The sequence below is a fragment of the Dendrobium catenatum genome, unplaced genomic scaffold (assembly GCF_001605985.2).
Source record: "Dendrobium catenatum unplaced genomic scaffold, ASM160598v2 fragScaff_scaffold_1530, whole genome shotgun sequence".
Taxonomy (NCBI): domain Eukaryota; kingdom Viridiplantae; phylum Streptophyta; class Magnoliopsida; order Asparagales; family Orchidaceae; genus Dendrobium; species Dendrobium catenatum.
The window spans coordinates 166,768-190,903 of NW_021319992.1; the positions used below are offsets into that span (position 1 = coordinate 166,768).

Sequence of the window (24,136 nt, forward strand, 5' to 3'; positions counted from 1 at the left end):
ACAAATTTGAAAAAAAAAAACCGGGCGAACAATCTTTTAGGCACTCTTATCTCAGCCAACACAGCTCGAAGTTGAATCCCACAGAAAAATGAGCACAAGGCAAATCAAATTGTTCCATTGCATAAAAAATATATATCTCGAATCAGTAAATCTACGTAAGGAAACTAACCAATTCATGTTCTCTGATTCAGCACAGTTTTTCAGTATCCATTTAGCAACAGTGGCACAGTCCACTGGTCGATGAGCTTCCTCAGTACACTGCAAGATACCAACTCCCATAATATATATATATATATATATATATATATATATATACTTTCTTTATATAAAAAATAATAAAATATTGTATAATCAAAAGCAGTAAAGCCTTTCGAACTAACGTTCCAACAAAAACTGTATGAACAATTGCAAGTAACATCGTAGCTGCCACTACCCATAACGAACTCCACAGCAAACTCACACCCTGGAGCTGGGCACCATTTGGTCTGAAGATGAGAAACATTACAAAAATATTAGAAATAACTGGTCTATTAACAAAAATATTCTATAGTATTATCAATGCGATTCAGAATTAGTAGAAGACAATAGATTTCAATTTGGAGGCCCGAGTACAATTCCATAATTGCAATTAAAATTTATTACACACAGGGCGTTCAAGCACAACATTCAGGAAAGAGTCGTGTAAAAAATGATAAGCGATATAGAGTTCTACTTTTAAACAAGGAGCAATGTAAGAGAAGTCATCCACATTAACAAATTTTCGAAGCACCAAAAGCCAAAAAAATCTGAAATTGTTAATTACAAGACATTCATATTCTTATTGGGGCTTTCAGCAAAACTGAAAGAAACAAAATTCTTGTGGTTATCAACAGTTTTTACGGGACACTAAGAAATACTAAGCTCAGCTTTTCAGCATTGTTTTTTAGATAGACAATGATGCATAAAAAGCATAAATATGTCCGCCTATACCATCATGCTTTAGCATAAAAATGCTGCATTCCAGACTAGATCTTTCTAAAAAGAAAATGAAATATTTAGCATAAAAAATGATGTTAATAACTATGTAACCAACAAGTCAGTCCACACGGTTGCTTGGGTAATTATGAGATCAGAATCATTACCTAAGGCACCTATGTTGGCCAATTATGAGATCAGAATCATTACCTAAGGCACCTATGTTGGCCCTCTAGCACACAATGATGCAAGTTCCAAACATGAAAGGAGAGTGAAATGACAAGATCAAAGACGCTCAAAGATTGGTATCTCCAAAAAGCATCAGAGCATGCTATGGAGCATTGTTTGTAATGGTCTTGGACGTCATCTGGTTTTCAGATGGTGACAGGCAAAATGATAATTCTCGCATGTGGCATGCCCAATGCAAATGTTGGGGTAATGTCTATGAGAAAGAGATAAATATTTTATGGCATTTAGATGGTGACATTGTCGATGTCTTAGTCGGCATATGCAGCATGATGATAAGACTTTCATAAATAGAAGATGAGCATCATTCAAACCTTAAGATTGATAGCATGAAATTCATGGGACTAATGAACGAATGGTTATAGGGCAATTAAAAGAAACTCATGAAATATTAAAAGAGAAATTTAACATTATATATCCCGTAATAGCAAAAATTGGAGAAATATGCTCACAATTCTTTCTTGGGGAAATATACCTAAGAGTTTGTTTCAAATAAAAATATACTAGATTTTTAACAAATCAAGTTGAAATCCATGTTGAACAGTTGCACGACATTTTGATCATATGAAATCCTCAATTATTCTTCTTCCCAACACCTTTTACATTTCATGTGATTGCAAAGCAGGTTTGTTTGGGCTGCAAACAAAATTTCATGGTGATGGTCTCTCTCCATTCATCATTTGTGAAGATTAGTGATGCTATTTGTTTGGTTATAAAAGATTAAATACGGTGTTCGCACTCTAAACCCTAAGCACAATTGGAGGTTGATATCAGATTATCTAATAAGTACTTGTTAGAACCATCTTCATCTTCGAAAATTGTTTAAACCATCATTGAACAATCATCAAACCTTGATTAAACAATCTTTCAATCATGATCGAACAACCTTCGAACCATATTCAAACTATTTTGAATAATGATTTTATCATGACAAACCATCTTCAAACTATCTTCGATCATGATTTGAACAATCTTAGAACTACAATCAAAGCAAGATCGAACACCTTCAAACCATGATAAAAATGTTTGAAGATGAATCAATCAAGGTTTGAGCAGCATTTGAAGATGATATAACATGATTTGAAGATTGTTCAAACATGGATGGAAGATGGTTAAATCATAATTTGGAGATGTTTCAAACATGATTCAAAGATGGTTCGATTTTGTTTCTAAAATTAATTGAATAATGCTCAAAACAAATCAATTATGATTTGAAGATTGTACGATCAGAGTTTGATTAAGATTTAACTATGGCACAACTATGGTTTAATCATTGTTTGAAGATGTTTCATTTTGTCTTTCTCATTTGAGTTGTTTTGTTGTGAATCCAGATGTCTGTTCTAATCAGACCACATGAGAGACATTACAGTGCTCAGGTTACATACAAAGCTTGGGGTGCATGATGTTGTACAACTATTGCCCCACTTGCACCACACTATGGACCTCAAAAGCAACGATAAATTCATTATATAGGTGTTTACCAAAGTTGCTTGAGCAATCAAAAATTCAAAACTATTCGACATCAAATAGAAACTTTTCTCATCCAAATCTTCGAAGCGGAGGAAAACCACTAGAAATGAGTTCCCAATATCTAAAATAAGATAATTCATTTATAATTTAAAAAAAAGCAATTTAAATAGTTCTTGCACATATAATATGATAATTATTTTACTTATTATTTGTAATGGCATACCTAATTTCAAAGAAAAATAGTCCAGAAGTTATACATATTCGCATATAATTCTACAAGGACCGTTTATGTGTAATAAACTTATTTCGCAATAATATAGGTCTATAAGATCATTTATAATTCTAATAAAAAGTTAAAAACATTAATTTTTTTGAGCATCTACTCTTTGATTCATCATGTTTATATTACCTATGAATTTACATCTGTCATGTTATGAATTTTATCACATAGCTCTTTAGTTATACTATTTGTTATGCCTACTATGTTACATCTTTTAAAATCCACTATCTTGTATTATGGCTATTGCATGATATCTCTTATAACATGTTATGATTAAGCTCACAGACTGTGTTTTGATACATTCTAGAGTCATATTCGAGCCTTCTTCAAACATATGTCGATCTGTGATCGAATCATATTCAATTCTTTTTCAAATTTTGTTTGAACCATACTTGGACCTCATTGGAATATTGTTCAAATAAGATTGGAATAAAGAACATAGTTTGCACATGGTTCAGACATGGATCAAACATTTGACCAAACCTTGCTGGAATATGATTCGAACAATTTTCAAACTTTGTTCAAACCAAAGTCCACCACAACGAACTTTAAATAAGTACTCTCTGTATTCAAAAAATGGAGGCTTTTGTTTTTAAAAGAGGGCATATTCCCAAGAAAACAAACAGCAAATTTTGCCTTAATTTTTGTTAATATGAGGCCAATAAAGTTGTATTTCCCTATTAAAAAGAGGTGCTTGGTGGCTTTTTAGGTCATTGAGCTTTTTTAGGTCATTGAGCTAATCCTAGTAATTAAATTGAAAATGAACCTTATTTATAAAATTTATGAGGAGCATTTTAATGAACATCAAGAATATTCTTGGAAGTTAATATCAATGAAATTTTGTACAACGATCAAATAAAAAACTCATGAAACATTAAATAGAAATTATTGGTAGTTTTATAAATTGTAAAGAGAACCCTACTAAATGAATTTAAAGGAGCCTTATTTATAACATGGAGGATTTTTTTTATCCTTATCCAAAATAATATTATAAGTTATTAGCAATGAAGTTGAATGTCAAAACATTCTATAATCAAATTTTGATTGTATGATGACCACAGATGGGTTGACCAAGTTGGCAAAACCAAGGAAAACAAGATATTTGAGAGTTAAAAAAAAAGATATTTGAGAGAGACTAGCAATGTTATAGTAGTCGCAATCTGTGATATCTGAATAGGCCATCTTAATACCACATAATAGGTGACAATCTTAGTAGCACATCAGTTGTTGACAGAACATAATTTCAACAAATAAATTGATCGTAATAATTTCTAGGATTTTAAGCACCTCACAAAAAATTAAAGGAAACATGTGATAAATATCTTATCAATTTCACAAGAATCAAAATATTTCCTCTAAGAGGGCCACTTAGAAACAAACTACTAATGAAGCATCGGAGTGCCAAAGGTGCAGCAAATTAAAGCCAGATTCTTCGGAAATGAATCACATGATAAAAATCCCTCGTCAGCACAATCAAACACCGTCAACATAACACTCATGGCTAGATGAACCCCATGGATAGGCCCTCAATGGCCACCACTCAAGACTTAACCATCCATCTAGCTTTCTTTGCTGCATGTAAGGAAGGAGTAGCTTGATTATACAAGGGAAATGGTTCAGTAAATCCCTGGACATGTGAGCCTAGCCAAAACCAAGAAATTTGATGAGTTCAAAATTAATTTAACCTATGGACTTCGTGTGATATGTCAGATCTTGTTTACTTTTTAGCTCACTAACTAAATAAAGTTAAGCATTAATTCAATCCTTTTAAATTTCTTAGAGATGTATGCTTTATGTTTGGTCATACATAAATTTTAATAATCCAAATAATTAAACCCATATTTTTTGACATTTTTTTAATTGATGAACCCATAAATACCTTTGTAATGCTGGATAGTTTTTCAGCTTACTCTGGACTTGGGAACAAACCAAATTTTGAGTCAAAACTTCAGTGACCATATCCACACCCTGGACAATCAATTTGTAAATCCCCTCTAGACTTTGAGCTAAAAAAATTTTGATGGAATCCTGTGTGTATATCATTTTAGACAAATTATGATAACTTTTTGAATTTTTCAAACTACTTTAAGCTAAAAGTTTGTGCATGCAATCCCTGGAACTTGATGAATTTTTTTAGAAAAAAGCAAGCCCTCATTCGAGTTAGCTTATTGTTTGGAAAATCATCTAGAGGATGATGAAGGCTTGACCCTCCCATTTTACTAGGTCATTGAATTATGGACTTTCTATGAGACCTATTACAAAGAATTGCTAAAAAAATAAGCTCTTCTTTTAACTCCAACTTGGAAGCATGCTTAGACACCCTATTTTTTAGTTGAACTCATCTCAATCAGTTTTCTTTGTTCAAATTCATACTTGATGTCATTTCGAGGAACAAACAAGGAGCCTCTAATGGGAGATTGGTTAAAGTTAGGCTGAATAATTGTAAACCTGTGCGAAGAGGTTGAATCTAGAAAGGATGTAGAGAACCCTTCATAGAATGTTGGCCAATTATAAGCTTCATAACCTAATTCTCTCCCAGAGATAGACAAGGAACTTTACATAGATGCTTGATTTGAGCTATGCTTAATGATCATATGATCCTATGTGAACAACTTGTACAAGCTAAGGGTTTAATGAATCTTTCACAAATTGTTTGGTAAATGCTAAACCTAATGACCTAATCCTATATAGAGAGATTGAATTTATGAATGTTGTTAAGGAAAAATTCAAGGACCAAGAGTAAGAGCAAAGTTAAATGACCAAATCTTGTGTAGAGAAGGTAGAACCAACAAATGGAAATTTCAAAGTAATAGAGCTCATTTTGATGCTATAGTCTTGTGCGATAAAGTTGAAACCACAAAGGGTGTAAGTAATTCTCCAAAAACCATGGGCATGGTCAAAAGTTTGATGACCTATTTAGAGAGGTTAATCCTGCAAGCAACTTGAGTAATCTTCCAACAGCCATTGGTCAAAGCCAGGCACAATGACTGAGGAGAAGTTGAAGCCAAAGCCACAAAAGATGTAAGGAACTTTCCATTAACTATAGTTCAAAGCTAAGCGTGATGACATAGTCTTGTGCAGAGGGTGGACTTAGCAAAAGTGTAAGAAACCTTATACGGTCTAGTTCAAAACTAGGCTTAATGGCCTAATCCTATCTGAAGAGTAGAACCTCCTGGACACAAATAAAAGATGAATTCCTCGTATTAATGTGGATAGGGGATGAGCACTATTTGGTCTTCAAATGACAATGCACTGCATTATCATTTTCGTGATATGAAATGCGGTCAATGTCACAGCAATAGGACAATTATTATAGGAGAGAACCATCACTTAATATTTCGATACAAGCATGCAAAAAAATCTGCGGAACTCATAGAATATTTAAGGCGGATGTTTATGTGATGAAAAAAATTTTAAAATGCAGAAAAGCAGCATGCTATCCACAAATGTCATATGATGATTGCCTCGAGATTTTTTAATCTTAGATAAAAACCTGCAAATGAGCATTAATGATTAACTTCTTGAGGAATACACTTAATTCTTATTCAAAAAAATTATGTAATCACTTGCAACTAGACTAGGGCACTGGTGAGCCAGCACAGGTTCGTGTCAGGTCAAAAGAATTGAAAGTGTTTTCTAAGGCCCACCAAAACCAATATTTAGGTCGACCATTTGAGCTAGACTTGAGTTTTGATTATGCTGGGTCAAGTTGAGTCAATTCAAACCAACCAAAATTGCACCAAAAATTTTCATGTCGAATTGAGTTAGGACAAGCCAAGCAGAGATATTCATGCCCAAGACCAACTTGAGGGTGCACTCAAGTCGGATTGGTTAAGCTTAACTTCTATTTTAGGACACAAAATTATGCCCAAACATGATTATTTGATTGAATAGAATGATTGCACATAAAGTGAATTAAAGGTCAACAGCATGCCTCTTGTGTCAAGACAAGCGTTGTAGCTAGTTTAGGGTCCTCGAATTAAAGTCAGTTGGAATGCAATTGCCATTCCAGGTCCAACTTTACACATGGATTTCATCGCATGTAAACAAGATGTAGCCTAGTTGAGCTGGACCAATTTAACCATAATCATCTGGTTCAATCATTTGCACTCCAATTCAAGCTATCTAGGCATCCATAGACTCAATGTGATGAATCGATCTTATTTAGGGAATGGCACATCATAATGAGCTTGTTAGGTCTCCGAAATAAAATCAGTCAATGGCTCAATTCTTTTGAATAGTCTCAAGATATGCGTTTTTTTCATCAAAAGATAAGCTTGATCTGACAGAAATTTTCACAATCATAACAATTATTATAGATATCACACAATACATTGCAGAAAACAAAAGGTTACTTCACTAAGATATAAGTTTTCACTAACTAGAAACCTCTTTTTCATTCACAACTTGATGCAGAACTCTTGTTGTAAACATGGCAAAACAACACGAGAGTTTGTAATTTCAATTATACCACCTGTACAACTAAACTTACTCTACGAATCATCAATTACAGTTCTCACATACCTTTCTATTATCTTCAACATAAGATCTCAAAAGATAACGTGAATACTTCTCCTTATCATCATTAGAGGTGAGCATATTAATCATGTCTTCACCAACAGCAGCACCACAAGATGGATCTGGGCACCGGAGCATTAAGCACCCAGGGCCATCAGTTACTGATGTTCCAATATAACCTGCATATGGGAGACTTGAAACTAAGCTTCAAAGAATAATTTCATCAGTACATAGAGAAAAAGTAAGTCTATCATGGAACTCTCATTTTCAAACTACCGTTAAATATATTGACTGCAAAGATTTGTCATTATTTAGTTGGATAACAAACAAAATATTATGAAAATAACGGTACAAAGTTAACCTGCTATGCTATGGGTAGTTGCATTTGCATCTTCAACTTTAAAAAAAGAAAAGAAAAAAAAAACTACAACTTAAATATCCTCCCAAACGTTGTACCAGAACAATTATCTTAGTTTGAAATTATCATTAAGGCTTTGGCTTACAATTATTCTTCAATAACCGCATTGAAAGATCTACAGATGAGAATATACATTAACAATCATATTCTAAAAAACAAACCCAAAAATAGAAGTCCATAAGTAACTTCTAAATTATAATGGTCAAGTAGCTAGAGGTATAATTCAGCTTAAGGTTGGTTCAGTCTGGACAGTAAGCCAATAACCAGCCAATCCTACTTGATTAGGAATTCATGACTTCGAACTAAATTCAAAATGAACCAGAACAATTATCAGGTTAGGGCAAGTTCTCACGGTAACAACCCAATCCATGCACTATTTGGCTAGACGTGCTGCTCTTCTATTGATGCGGATCAGAGCTTTTTGCATCCTTTAAAAACCAAAAAAAAAAACAGAAAAGGTGTCCCTGATTTATGTTAGATCCTGATGCACACGTATGAAAGTGTCTAGCGCAGCTATTGCAACAGTTCACCACAGGAAGTTACTGTAGCATCATTGCAACGGAGTTCCGTGCAGGTAATTGTAACAATGCATTGGTTGGATTTCTTGGCCGCATGTATCTAAGTTTTGACGATTACAATGAGCAGATTTAAAATTTCAAGTTATATTTATTAAAAAATAACACATTAACGATTTTAAAATTGGGTTTAAATTAATCCAACTTCTTTATTAATATAGGCTATGCGAAGTCTATAAATAGTGAACTAAGGTATACAGTTCATAACTTCTGACTTGAACAAAATTTTTCTTTCTATTCTCAATCTTATGCGCGCAAGTTGGAAGTGTGATTCATTCAGGTGCGATATAAAAGCAATTATCTAAGTCCAAAGAAACTCGCATCCTTGTACCAACATACGGTCTGATTTTTTTTTACTTTGATAATTATGTTTCTTTTGTTTGATTTGTCATTAGCTAGTTTGGTACTTCTGATTTGGACAAAAATTAATATATGGCAAATTTAATTTTATGAAAATTAATTTTTTTCCTACATGTTATAAATTTCTACTAAAATTTTGAAATATTTTTATCATTTCATTATCAATTGGGCTTATAAATTATTATTTATTTTTATCATTAAAAGAGAGTTGCAAAATAGAATTGTAACTACTAATCTATAAATCTTCAATTTTTCCACTGCAAGAAATCATACTACACATGATAATAGTTGCATTAGGAAACCCCAAGTCATCATGCATAATATTGGCATTAAAATTTATGGTTTGCCATTATGTTGGGCAAATATAGAACATAATTGGACAACCAAAAAATAATCGATGATGCAATTTAGGAAGGATCAAGCAAGTTATAGTTCTAGATAAACATATTGTAATGATCAACAACAACAACAACAACTGCACATCAAACCTTTATCCCACTACATGGGGTGGGGTACATGAATAATTTTTTTCTACATTGTGTCACATTAAAAGTCAATTTCTCATTTAAATCTAATAAAAAGTATCATTTATAACACTTTCTAACCAAGTCTTTTTAAGCCTGAATCTAATATATATACTCTCCAAATCGGGTCATCGAAAGGCTGACGTTTTATGTGACCAAATCATATAAGATGACTCTCTAATCTTATCTGCCATTGGAGCTACTCCAACTTTTTCATGTATATATTCGTTTTACATTCTGCCTCTAAATGTAAAGCCACTCATCCCTACAACACTTAACTTAAACTTTATGTTTCTCTATGTCCAACATTTTGTTCCATAAAACATTGCAGGTAGGGTTGTAAACAGAACTGAGTGTTCAACAAATTACTCGAGGCTTAGCTCAATAAAAGCTTGTTCGTGATCGTTTAGTTAAGTAATCAAACAAGATTGAATATTTTCTTAAATACTGGATGCTTTAATAAACAAACTTGAACAAGTATGTGTTCAACTCATTATGTTCATAAATAACATTATCTGAAACTCATGAACATGCTCGATATGAAGCTCGATAAGAAGCTTGTTAGAAGCTTGACTGTTTGATACGGAAATTTAATATATCTAATATAAATATTTTATGTTCATTATAATTTAAAACATAATAATAAGTTAGTCTAAAACAAGCTTTCTTATAAGAAGAATTATAGCTCATTTGCTTGTAGACGAGCTCGTTTGGTAATTCAAAAATACTCGCTAGATGTGTTCATGTTAGGCTTTTTTGATAGTTTAAAAACCCTTTTTAGATATGTTCGTTAATAGGCTTGTTTGGTAGCTAAAAAACACTTACTATATATATATTCTTGAACATGTTGTTTGGTAGTTTGAAACAATCGCTAGAAATGTTCGCAAACATGTTTGTTAGTAGGCTCGATAAAGCTCATTTATAGTTTGATAAGGCTTGTTTGATTAAAGCTCGATAAGCACGAACCGAACATGAACTAAACACAAACCAAATATGCACATCCATTAACTTAAACGAATCAAGATTGAACACGAACCAGAAAGTTTGAATCAAGCTCAAACGAACATGAACAAACACATGCTCGACTTAGCTCAGTTCGTTTAAAACCCTAATTGCAGGTCTCACCACCATCTTATAAAATTTTCCTTTTAAGTTTGAGAGCTACTTTTCTTTCACACAACAAACGTGATGCATTCCTCCACTTCAACCATTCAACTTAAGTTATACTACTAATATCCCCACCTATTTCAGCATTGTTTTGAACAATAGACCCAAGTTATCTAACCGTGCACTCTTTTTAATGATTCGATTATCCAATGTCAGAATCCCAATGCTAGACCTATAACTACTAAAATTACACTCGACATATTCAGTTTTAGATCTACTCAAACGAAAACCTTTATACTCTAAGTTTGACCTCTATAATTCAAGTTTTCCTTTAACTCCCTCCTAGTCTTATCAACAAGAAGAATAACCATCTAACTTGAATTCTACTAAAAACACCCCCATATATTTCATCATCACATTGAACAATACACTCAAAATATCTAAACATGTACTCTTTTTAATGACTTGTTTGTTCAAAGTCACAATCCTCCCACTATTATCTATTACTATTAAAATTACACTACATTTATTTAATTTTATATTTATTCAAATGAAAACCATGAGACTCTAAGGTTGACCTCTATAATTCAAGTTTTCCTTTAACTCCATCTCTACTCTTATCGACAAGAAGAATATCATCAACAAAAAGCATATATCAAGGAACATCTTCTTGCAAATATAAAGCTTGACTGTTTGATACGGAAATTTAATAAATCTAATATAAATATTTTATGTTCATTATAATTTAAAACATAATAATAAGTTAGTCTAAAACAAGCTTTCTTATAAGAAGAATTATAGCTCATTTGCTTGTAGACGAGCTCGTTTGGTAATTCAAAAATACTCGCTAGATGTGTTCATGTATAGGCTTTTTTGATAGTTTGAAAACCCTTTTTAGATATGTTCGTTAATAGGCTTGTTTGGTAGCTAAAAAACACTTACTATATATATTCGTGAACATGTTGTTTGGTAGTTTGAAACAATCGCTAGAAATGTTCGCAAACATGTTTGTTAGTATACTCGATAAAGCTCATTTATAGTTTGATAAGGCTCGTTTGATTAAAGCTCGATAAGCACGAACCGAACATGAACTAAACACAAACCAAATATGCACATCCATTAACTTAAACGAATCAAGCTTGAACACGAACCAGAAAGTTTGAATCGAGCTCAAACAAACATGAACAAGCACATGCTCGACTTAGCTCGGTTCGTTTAAAACCCTAATTGCAGGTCTCACCACCATCTTATAAAATTTTCCTTTAAAGTTTGAGGCTACTTTTCTTTCACACAACAAACTTGATGCATTCCTCCACTTCAACCATCCAACTTAAATTATACTACTAATATCCCCACCTATTTCAGCATTGTTTTGAACAATAGACCCAAGATATCTAACCGTGCACTCTTTTTAATGATTCGATTATCCAATGTCAGAATCCCAATGCTAGACCTATAACTATTAAAATTACACTCGACATATTCAGTTTTAGATCTACTCAAACGAAAACCTTTATACTCTAAGTTTGACCTCTATAATTCAAGTTTTCCTTCAACTCCCTCCTAGTCTTATCAACAAGAAGAATATCATCAGCAAAAAGCAAACACCAAGGTACATCCTCTTTTAAATGTCTAATAAGAACATCCATGATTAAAGCAAAAAAATATGAACTTAAAGCTAATCCTTGATATAATCTAACTGAAATAGGAAAATATTTGGTCAAACCATCTAGTGTTTGAACTCAAGGAACAACTCCTATATACATATCCTTAATGACTTGAATATAAGCATTATTAACACCTTTCTTTTATAGAACTCTCTAGAGCACTTCGAAATTTTATCATCATATGCTTTATCTAAATCACTAAATATCATATATAGATCCTCCTTAGTTCTCTCTATATTTCTCCATCAAACCTCTCAACATATTGTAACTATTATGAGGTTTAAAACTATATTCCTATAGTAGATGGGGGAATGATCTCAGAAATAGTTTATGATGAATCAATGATTTGAAAGACTTACTTGTACATTATCATTTCTTTGATTTCGAAAAAGTTAAAGCTGCTAAAGCCAAATTAGTGGGACATGCTCGCTCACTTTAGCAAAGTGCTACAAGTGGGGAAAAAAGGAGAATGGCTCGAAGTGCAAATTCTATCCGATTAGGTTTGCAAATTTTTTATTGATGCGGATCAATGCTTTTGGACATATCTTTAGTATTATTATAAAAAAAAAAGTGTCATAAGAGATTTCTGCTATATCTCAATGCCTATGTAAGGCAATGGCATGCCCCATGCAGGATTACTATGTTGCACCGATACGGATACGGCGACATGGATATGACAATATACGGATACGGGACACGTCAATTCTTAAAAATATAGGAAACGGGTACAGCACGGACACGGCATTATAGTTTATAAATCATACATAAAAATTAAGAAAGCAATCAAAGCATAATATTTGAAATTAAAAAAAATGACAACAACATCATTTGTAGCCTTGTAGTTTATCATATCAAAATATAAGTATTAAATGTCTAGTACAACAATAAAAGCATAAACATAAATTGTCTAGCACATGAAGTTTCAACTATTCAATAGAAGGAATGATATGATTAGCTTCTTCAGTGGTTTGTTTTTGAACTTTTATATCATCTTCAATAAATATCATAGTTTCTATTTCAGGCTCATCAAGTGAAAGATTAATAATTTCTAATATTCCAATATCATCAAGAGACTCAAATCCACCTTGGAAATGAGAGAACCTTGCTCGCAGCTGCGGAAGTAAATACAACACATCTTTTTTTTTTTGGATTTCCTTTTGTTTTTCAACGGACACGCGTATCAGATACGCGTGTCCTTTTGAAATTAAATAGTATTTTAATTGGATACGGCTTTAGCATATCCGACATGTATCGGTGGCGTATCGGAGGTGTATCGGATACAGCACGCCCTCGTAAATGGGAGTATCAGTGCAACATAGCAGGATTATTTTAGCAGGTATCGCTTGCAAATTCTTGAAGCAGCCCTACAGCAAAATTTTCATTAAAGATACTATTTCTTGGTCGTAGGTATTTTGGTTTTGGAGTATAGAATAAGTTGATTTTAAAGTTTCAAATTAAATTGATTATGGGCCGACTGATTTGGGATTTTCAAATTAAATTGGAATAACTTAGAATTAAATTTAGCTAATGTATCAACATTGCTTATTAAAGTAGGCTATTAGAAGTCTATAAATGATGGACAAAAGTATATAGTACATAACTTTTGGGTTGAATAAAATTTTCCTTCTAGATTCAAACTTCTAAGAGCAAGTTAGCCACGTGGCAATTTCGAACGCTCTACAAGTTCAACTATCTGATTTCAAGCGAGTAACCTCATTGTATTGGATTTCAAGCAAGTCACCCTCTTGTATTAGCGTGAAACCTGATTTTTCTCTTTTGATAATTTCATTCAATATATATTTCTTCTTCATAAATTGTTAGTATATCTCTTCTACATGATTTATTTGTAGCAAATTTAGTACTTTAATTTTCATAAAAACTGATATGAAAAAAATATAATTTTTGTGAAAATTAATCCTTTAGCTTGCACAATTTTACTTGTTTCTAAATTAAAGGTAAATATCTTGAATATTTATGATCATTTCACCATCAATTAGAATTAAAGGCTATTGCTTGCTTTCATTAAAATAAAGTGAATCATTGATTGATTGATTGGTATCTCAAAATGCGTAAATCATAATAGTTACATTGGGATACTCCAATCACATAGTGTCCTCCATCGGAAGACATTGTAAATTACTTCAACTAGTAATTCCTCTTGCTATTATCTTAATAAAATTTAGGGGCTGTCAAAGATCAATTCTGTTTTGTATTTTTGTTTCTACTTTATTTATGTTCTGCAGGAAATTAAACCATATTGGATTACCTTCTATTTGTTTGCTTCACATTTCTAATATCACTTAATTCCTCGATGGGCCATCAAACAACTAGCGGGAAGAGAGGCCCAAATCTCGCTTACGTGTTGAAGATAAATGCAATGGACAAATAGGATTGGCACTGCTTGCCCTCGTGGGTGAAGATCAGCAGATTCGTTTGGTACTGGATTGGCAGATCAAAGCCACAACAACACTTCAAAAAATTGCAATCAGTTATCCCACCTTCATCAACATGAATGTGCTAGAGTTAAGCACGGGTGTTGGCTCATCCAGAAAAAAGAGCATGGGATCATGATTGAAGTCCTGATGGACAAGCGACAGCACTCACCAGAAATGATAAATCTCATTATGACCCCCACTGCCTATTGTTGTGGATGCTGTGGTGTAAATACCCAATTGGTCAATGAGGATGATGAACCAGAGAGCGCTTCATCGACCAAAGAGCCACCATTGTAGCCAGAACTCGACAACAAAGGTGGGTCTACACAATAATGAGCATCGAGATGAGATCATCCCGCATCACATAGGTGGAAACGGTTTTCTAGAACTAGGATTCTAATAGCTCACTTTTAAGGAGGGCACCATCGTTGTCGGGCCTCAGTTTGGCTATGTTATCAACAAGGAAAATGAGGTTTAGTCAATTAAAAGGAAATTTATTTTGAAAATATTAAAATACCTAAGAGTTATTTTTTTGGCATTTAAGGTTATATAATAACTGGCTAAACTAGCTGTCAAAGCCCACTTTTTGAGAGATTTTGTCACTTTTATGGAGTGGGCTCCATACACGCCATAACAAATTAGAGGAAATCTAATGGATTGATGAACTAAAAAAGACAAATATTTTTTCGGTGATTTTAAGAAGAAAATAGAAATACTTTTATGTGTTCATCCAAATCCCATCTCTTTCAATCTCTTAGATTTATCTTGTAATTTTAAGCAGAGCCCTACATTGGGTACTCATGCCCACACCCACCCATGTACCCCACCCATACCCAATGGGTATGGGTGGGTATGGGTACGCCCATGACCTTGTGGATGGATATTAATATCAAGGGATAAATCGATTTACATTGATAATCACCGTATATCTTACTTATACTACTGCAATCATCACTACGTATTGTGCAGCACTTAAGCACGCTACGAGTATGATAAATTTTGATATGCGACTTGAAAGTTTGCCATCATAGCAAATGATAACAAGCCTCAAGGCCATCAGTCTATGGCACACTACGTTCAAAAAACATGGAAAGTGGGTGCGTATAGGTAGGTACGAAATCCCGGAAGTCACCATGGGTGGGTGTGGGTGGGTGAAGCCCGTCCGAGTGAAACATGGGTACCCAATGGATACCCAACCAGAACCTCATGTCGGGCTTTGATTTTAAGTGTTTATCTTTGCAATTGTTGTATAAGAGATTGCTTTTATTTTTTACTTGGTCTTATTCAACACCAAATCTACAGAGAACTATGCAAAGGATTTCAATCTCGTATCAAGAATTGTGGGCTAACCTTGCCCATTAAAAGAGATGGTGCAAATGTATTTGCTTCATGTAAAAAAACATAAGGTGTGAAAGCTACTCTGTCGAGAAGAAAAAGGCTTCTCTTGTGCTTTTGTTCTTGTAACTAAAAAGCATTAGCAGGGAAACAAAGGTGTTCCAGACATTTGTGAGGAGTTTGGATGGCCACTCAACTGGCCACAGGTGCCTCCAAAAATTATGAAAAATGTACATATAATGAGAAGAGGTGGTGCTTTTTAATCTCTTTACATTTAACGAGAATGAATTGATCAATGAATTATCTTTTTCCACTTTCCGAAAACAAAGGAACAGAACAAATGCAAAACGAGATTGAATTGATCATTAAAATATTTTCTTCCACTTTCCAAAATCAAAGGAACTGAACAAATGCAAACTTTCGTTCTCAATGAATAATTAAAATGGATGCAAATAGCAAAATGATTATCGGTGAAACATCTATACCACTGTAAGTATTTATCCAAAATCTAATGAAGTACTTACATATAAGTGGAACAAAGAAAAGTGAAAATTATGACAAACTTTCTAATAATGAAAAATCCGAAGTAGAAGAGGATTTGGAAAGCTAACCAGAAAAAATAGATTTAGAAGAAAATATAAATGAATGTCAAAGAGGATGCAGGCATACTATTATAATAGTAGCCATAATTTGTTTGGAGATTCTAGCCATTCTTACATTAAAATAACAAGAAGCATGTCCAAAACAATAATTTCATATTTTATCCTTGACAACAACATCAAGTCTTTATCCCACTATGTGGGGTCAACTACATGAATCCTTTTTTTTTTTCCACTAAGTCCGATTAAGAGCCAAATTCTCATTAAAATCTAATAAAAATGGTTGTTTCTATTATTTTATAACCAAGCTACGTTGCACCGATACACCTACTTATGAAGGCGGGATGTATCCGATACACCGATACATGGATACGCCACCGATACTCCACCGATATGTGTCGGATACGCCAAAGCCGTATCCAATTAAAATACTATTTAATTTCAAAAGGACACGAGTATCTGATACGTGTGTCCGTTGAAAAACAAAAAGAAATCCGAAAAAAAAAAAGACGTGTAGTATTTACTTCCGCGGTTGCGAGCAAGATTCTCTCATTTCCGAGATGGATTTGAGTCTCTTGATGATATAAAAATATTAAAATTTACTAATCTTTCACTTGATGAGACTGAATTAGAAGCTATGATATTTATTGAAGATGATATATAAGTTCTAAGACAAACAATTGAAGAAGATAATTATATCATTCCATCCATTGAATAGTTGAAACTTCATGTGCTAGATAATTTATGTTTATGCTTTTGTTGTTGTACTAGACATTTAATGCTTGCTTATATTTTGATATTATAAGCTACAAGGCTACAAATGATGTTATTGTCATTTTTTTTTTGTAATTCCAAATATTATATTTTGGTTGTTCTCTTAATTTTTATATATGATTTATAAATTATAATGTCGTGTCCGCACCATACCCGTATCCTGTATTTTTAAGAATTGACGTGTCCCGTATCCGTATCTTGTCGTATCCGTGTCGCTGTATCCGTATCAGTGCAACAGAATAACCAAGTCATTTTAAGTCTACCTCTATCTTTCTTAACAAAGGCCAAATCTAATATATCTGCTCTCCTAAGACGTTTTATGTGTCCAAACCATCAAAGGCGACTATCTCTAATCTTATCTTCCATTGGAGCTACTCCAATCTTTTTACATATATACTTGTTTCGCATTTTATCTCAAAGAGTAAAGCCACTCATCCAGCATTCTATCTCAAAGAGTGAAGCCACTCATCCAGGCATCCAGCTGAGCATCCTCATTTATGCAACACTTAACTTAGGCTTCGTTTGGGACGGCTTTCTTCTTGCTTCTTAAAGCGTTTTTTTAGTACAAAAAATTTAATTTTTTTACTAGAAAGCTGCTTTAAGAAGTAAGAAGAATGTCGTCCCAAACGAAGCCTTAATTTTATGTTTCTCTTTTAATGGCCAACATCTTGCACCATAAAGCATTGCATGTCTCATCACCATCTTATAGAATTCCCTTAAGTTTGAGGAGAACTTTTCCATCACAAAACAGGCCCGATGCACTCCTCCACTTCAACCATCCAACTTGAATTCTACTAATAATATCCTCATATATTTTATCATCACATTAAACAAAACACCTGAGAAAGTTAAAAAGTGTACTTTTATCAATGACTTCATTGCCTAAAGTCACAATCCCCCAATAGATCTATTACTACTAAAATTACTTCATATATTTAGTTTTCGATCTACTCAAACGAAAATCTTTAGACTCTAAAGTTGATCCCCATAATTCAAATTTTTCTTTAACACTCTCTTTAGTCTTATAAACAAGAAGAATATCACAAGCAAAAAGCATACACAATGGTACCACCTCTTGTAAATGTCTAGTAAGAACATCTATGACTAAAGCAAAAAGATATGAGCTTAAAGCTTATCCATGACGTAATCCAATTAAAATAGGAAAATAGACGATCAAACCACCTTATGTTGTTTGAACAGAAGTAACAGCTCTTGCATATACACATTCTTAATAACTTAAATATAAGCATTACTAACTCCTTATCTAGAACTCTCCAGAGCACTTCTCTTGTAACTTTAATATAAATTTTCTCTAAATCGATAACTAACATATGTAGATCCTCCTTATTCTCTCCATAAATCCTCCCAATAAATGTATAGCTTCCATAGTAGACAAACCTGGAATGAATCCAATTTGATTTTGTGAAACATTAGTATCACGTTGTAACACATACTCAATAACTCTCTACCATAGTTTTAATGTATGACAGATTAACTTAATTCTTCTGTAATTTGCACACTATTGTGGGTCACATTTATTCTTAAAAATAGGAATCAACGCACCCTTCCACTCATGTGGCATCTTTTTAGTCTACATAATAATATTAAAAAATTTCGTAAGCCAAAAAATTCCTTCATATCCTAAGCATTTTCACACCAGTATTGAAATATCATCAAGTTCAACAGCTTTTCCACACTTTATTTTTCTTAAAACCTCTCCAAATTTGGGTTTACTAATACAATGATAAAAGCAAAAAAATCTCTATTTTTATTTAGTGTTCTAATGTTACTAAAGTCAATCGTATTCTCACAATTTCATTGAAAAGCTTATTAAAATATTTCATCCACTTTTGTTGAATATCCTCTTTTCTAATAAAAGCATTTTTTATCTTCATCTTTAGTGCACTTCACTTAAACTAGATCCTTACTTCTTCTATCTCGTTGTTTGGCTAACTTATACATACATCTTTCGCCCTCCTTAGTATTTAATCTATTATATAAATCATTAAAATCTAAATCCTTAATGATCGACAAAAATAACATAAGGGAAAACAAAACAAAACAACCATTAAATACGAAGGGAAAACAAAATAAAAGAACCATTAAATACGAAGGGAAAACAAAATAAAACAACCATTAAATACGACAATACTTATACTAATAAAACTCTATAACTAAAAGTAGAAGTTTTGCATCATTGTAATACATAAAAATAATGGTATATAGTACGTCACCTTACCTAACTAGTATCACCATCATCACCATTAGTTTTACCCAAACTATTTGAGCTCAGTTGTATGAATCCTCATTATACATTCATTGTTGAGGGCTTAAAATTATTCTTCACAAATCATTTTGTACAACTTACATTAAGGCTTTGTTTGGGACGGCTTAATGTTTGTACTAAAACTCCGTTTTAAGAAACTAAAAAAAAGCTGTCCCAAACAAAGCCTAAGCATCTTAAATTATTTAATCTCATAATTAGTGGCTTGTAGAATGGGCTTCACAATATTTACCATCAAAATAGTACCAACAACCAAGAAAAATTAAATAGTGATTAGGATTCCTGAATCAAGATTAGGGCATCTTAAACTATTTCTACTGGTGATTAGTTGTTTGAAGGATGGGATTCCCAAGTGTGGCCCAATAAAAAGGGTTGCTTGACCCATTAAATATAATTAATAACCTTAAAAAATAAGGAATAAAAGGCCAATTTCCAAAGTATTGGATGTCATATATGACAAACGATTGCTTGTTATTCTTTCAAACGATATATTACTTTATGCTTTAAAATAATAAAGCGTAGAGTAGAATTGAATAATACAAGCTAATTTGCCAGAAATTATTAAGAATACTGCCTTCGAAAATTTCATGATGAATCCATCATAAAACTAGGATGGGATTCCCAAGCACGGCCTAATAAATATGGTTGTTTGACTAATTAAATATAATTAATAACCTTAAGTAATATGGAATAAAAGGCCATGTTTAGGATTTCACATATGACAGACAATTTGATGAGGACATCAGATTTAGACATGTGTACCGTCGTCGGAGTCGGAGATCAACGACTACGATCCAGAGTCTTTACTTTTGATATATCTTGTATTTTATTTGTTCTTGCATTTTTTATTTTTCCTAATTTACTCTTGTGGGTATTGAGTCGCTATTGTAGCCCCCAGTACATTTCTGTCTTTCTGGTTTCTTTCATTTTGGCCTATTTATAGGAGGCCTCTTGCATTGTAATAGATGATGATTATGAAATGAATTTTTATGTTCTTTGTTTGATCTCTAAGTGAGTTCATGAGAGGAGAAACCCAATGAGGGTGAAAGCAAGACTCGTCAACCGTTGGTGGATTCCAAGGTTCGCGGCCCCGATCTCTTTTCTTCCCCAACTTACAATTCTTCCCCAAGCAAACTCCTGTCGCCTTCCCTAACCAAAGCACCTGTTTTTTTTTTTTTTTTTTCAAATGAGCCCCTTCCCCCCCATCCGCCGGCCTCCTTGGATGCCCCACCTGTTGGCCAACTACCTAGCCGCCGGCCTCCCGTCCTCCACCCACCGGCCACCTTTTCCCCCCTTGCTCAACCCGCCGGCCAACCTCCCCAAGCCCTCACATTTGAAATTAAAATTTCAAATATTCATTAATCGTTTTCCTAAAATAAGTCTAAGTAATTAGGAAAGTTACTTAATTGGATTTCAATGCAAATTTGAAATTCAAATGCTTTCCAAATGCTAGCACTTAAATTTAGAAACTTCTCCTTTTAAATAAAATCTGAAATTCAATTCAGATTTTCTTTAAATCTTTGTTTATTGCTTGGGGCCCACTTAATTAAACCTCAAACCTTCTCCCCCTCTCTCTATTTGGCCCGTAATTGGCCGGCCACCTATTCTCTCCCTCTCTCTCTCTCCTATTTTCATTAATTGCTCTCAAATAAGACTCCCTATTAATCTCCCACAATTCCTCTCTTCCACTTTAATTCTCTCAACTCGAATTTGAATTCAAAATTCAAATTCGTTCCCTCTAATTCCACTAAATCTGAAATTAATTTCAGATTTCTCCTAATTACTCCAAACCCTAACCTAGATCTAGCCGCCCCTCCCCTCTCCACCTCCTCCCACCTGAGATCTCACCCGCCTCCCTTCTCCTCCTCTTGGCCGCCTCTCCTAGGTAGCGGTTCCTCCACCCCTACGTCCCAACTACACACTAAGTCCGCTCATGATCATGAATGGCGGACCCGGCAGTTGATCACGGCTTTGCTTACAACGTCCAAGGAGAGATTGACATTCTCCTCTCTCTCCTTTCTACGAGCCCGATTGGGAATACGACGAATCGATGGAAAGATACGTCAACCGAATCCTATACTGCCTCGCCGAGACGATCGAACTCCAACATACCCTAGTATCGTGGGCTCTCATCGGACGACCATCCGTTCCTCCAACTCCGGCTCCTTCCCCGGCGACTAGTCCCCTCGGCATCACGTGTCTTCTAGTGGCATCACTAAGCTTGCTTGCAGCCTTCCTCCGCTAAGCCTATCATTTCAAGAGTGTGAGTGAGGGATCCCGAGGTGAATGATCTAGATCTTAAACTGTGGATTTTGTTAACATGTCATTTGCTCTACTTATATTATTTGTTGATGTAATTTTGCAAGTCTCCTATTGCTCTTAATTGTAATCAATTGTCGTTACTTAGTTCTTCAGTGGAATTTTCTAAAGATCTATCTTGACCACGCATTCGTTTATGTTTAACTATGTCAAGTTCACAATTTATTAATTTCGTGCAAGCAATTCTTGTTTCATCTTCATTGTATCACATCACAATTGCTCGTTGCTCTTTCAAACCAAACATTATTTTCTCTTTTTAAATAATATGAATCGATCAGAATTGAATAATACTGGTCAATATGGCAGAAATTATTAAGAATACTGCCTTAAAAAATTTCATGTGAATCCATCATAAACTGGACTTCATGCTCCATCCTCGATTTTAAAGAATTTTTGTTAGCCAAGCCAACACTCCACATGACTGACGTGAGCGATCAAAGTAATAGCTAACTTAAGGTGATCAAAACGAACTGATAGGCCAGACTCCTTGTTTTCAGAAACAATGAAACATTGAAGCCATAACACTGAATTTCCCTTTGAAAAAGAAAAGCTTCCGATCAAAATAGACCAATTACCAGCACGTTGAGCAACAAAACCAAGATGATCCACTATAACTTTAAAACTTATTATATAGAAGTTAAAATTAATTATTATTCTAATGAATATCAATATGAGCTAGGCTTGGACGAGATGATTTCAATTACCATGCCAAGAATTCAATAAAACAGAAAGAATATGTTCCACATTGGTAAGGCAATCAAATAAATGTCCAGTTTCAGATGGCCAAACCTCTCCAGCAGGCACCACAAAAAGGATGACCACAGGCCGCTGCAGACATTTCAACCCGTGGATAGCTCTCGAAACATATTCCACAAGTCAACTGTTAACAAAATTGCAATCTTTTTATAAGAAATGAAGTTGGATTCAAAACCAACAGATGAAAGCAAACAATCATTTACTCAGTATAACAAAGCTAAGGCAAAGTAGTTACTTCTCTAGTGTGAGGCATTTCCAAGGGCTTTTCCAACAGGCCAACAGCCTTTCGAACATTTTCTTCATCCGCAAACCATTCATCGTGCACCTTACTGACACTCCTGCACTCCATAACAAACGAATAACATGAAGAAAGTAAATTGGGATATCACAATGAAAACAAACATCATGTACAATACAATCATCTTTTACCCTAGAACATATGGTGGATGTCTACCTCAGGTCTGAATCAAAGTATGGTCTAAAAAAGTGTACTCGACTTTACCTGCTGTAGCTCTCTACTACAAAATATATGCTTAGCAAAATATATGCTTAGTTATCAATGCACTGTAAACCATACGCAGCTTTACCGAGCCAGCTTAATACACAAAAGCCTTCTGACAAAACACAGTTTTGAATATGCTCAATAAAATTGATGATTCCTTCATGATCTCAAGCATGCATTCAATAGCAACGTATATTTAGACGGCACAAAAAGGCACAATAAACAAACAGGGTGATGTAGGATGGTTGAGGATTATGGCTTCGAAAAGTAAATAATTATGTGATGTATATAAATCATGTAAAGGAAACTAGGATTTGCAGATCATTCAACACTAAATATGTCAACAACTAACATTTTTTAAATATAAATAATAAATACGAGAATTAGAACCCAAATAATAATATAAGTATCGAATAAATTAGCAAGAATCTTGAAACACATAAAATCAATAAATTGATTCAAGCTTTATTAAATTTAAACAAAGCTGGAAACACTAGCAAGTTAATAACAAAACATATAGAAGAAATTAGGTCAAGGAAAAACTTAACAAATGTAAAGATAACGCTTCACACTATTACAAAGAGATGACCATGTCAAAATTAGATAGTCACAGTTAGGGGTGTAAATGAGTAGAGCTGGCTCGAGCTCGACTCGTTTATGGGCTCGAAAGCCGAGCTTATCAAGCTCACGAGTCGAGCTCAAACTCAAGCTCATTTAGTAAACGAGCTCGAGTTCGAGCTAATGAGGTTCAGCTCATGAGCTCACGAGCTGGCTCGAATTACAATTTAATTTTTTTTAATTATTAATATATTTATTACATTTAAAAGTTCTAAAAAAATTAAGTTTAAGTCTTCTATAGCTGTATAGTTAATAAACAAATTTTCAAATATCCATGCTAATCAATGCTACAGTGAAATTTTCAAAAAACATTATATAAAATTTAAAATATATCCCAAAGCAGCTTTATATATAAAGATGATATGCAGGCTTTTTTCCAATGCAACAGCTTTCAA

The 24,136-nt window shown here is 33.7% G+C and overlaps 1 protein-coding gene across 1 annotated transcript in view; it reads right to left on the minus strand.

Moving 5' to 3' along the window:
• Positions 1-24,136, minus strand: part of LOC110100080 (probable E3 ubiquitin-protein ligase ARI7) — a 45,409-nt gene that overhangs the window by 15,414 nt on the left and 5,859 nt on the right. Inside the window, exons 4-8 of the mRNA XM_028700486.1 lie at positions 22,857-22,959; positions 22,655-22,745; positions 7,475-7,647; positions 381-485; positions 170-258 (exon numbers count right to left, since the gene is read on the minus strand). Of these exons, the coding sequence (XP_028556319.1) occupies positions 170-258; positions 381-485; positions 7,475-7,647; positions 22,655-22,745; positions 22,857-22,959 (561 nt within the window). The remainder of the gene's footprint in view (positions 1-169; positions 259-380; positions 486-7,474; positions 7,648-22,654; positions 22,746-22,856; positions 22,960-24,136) is intronic.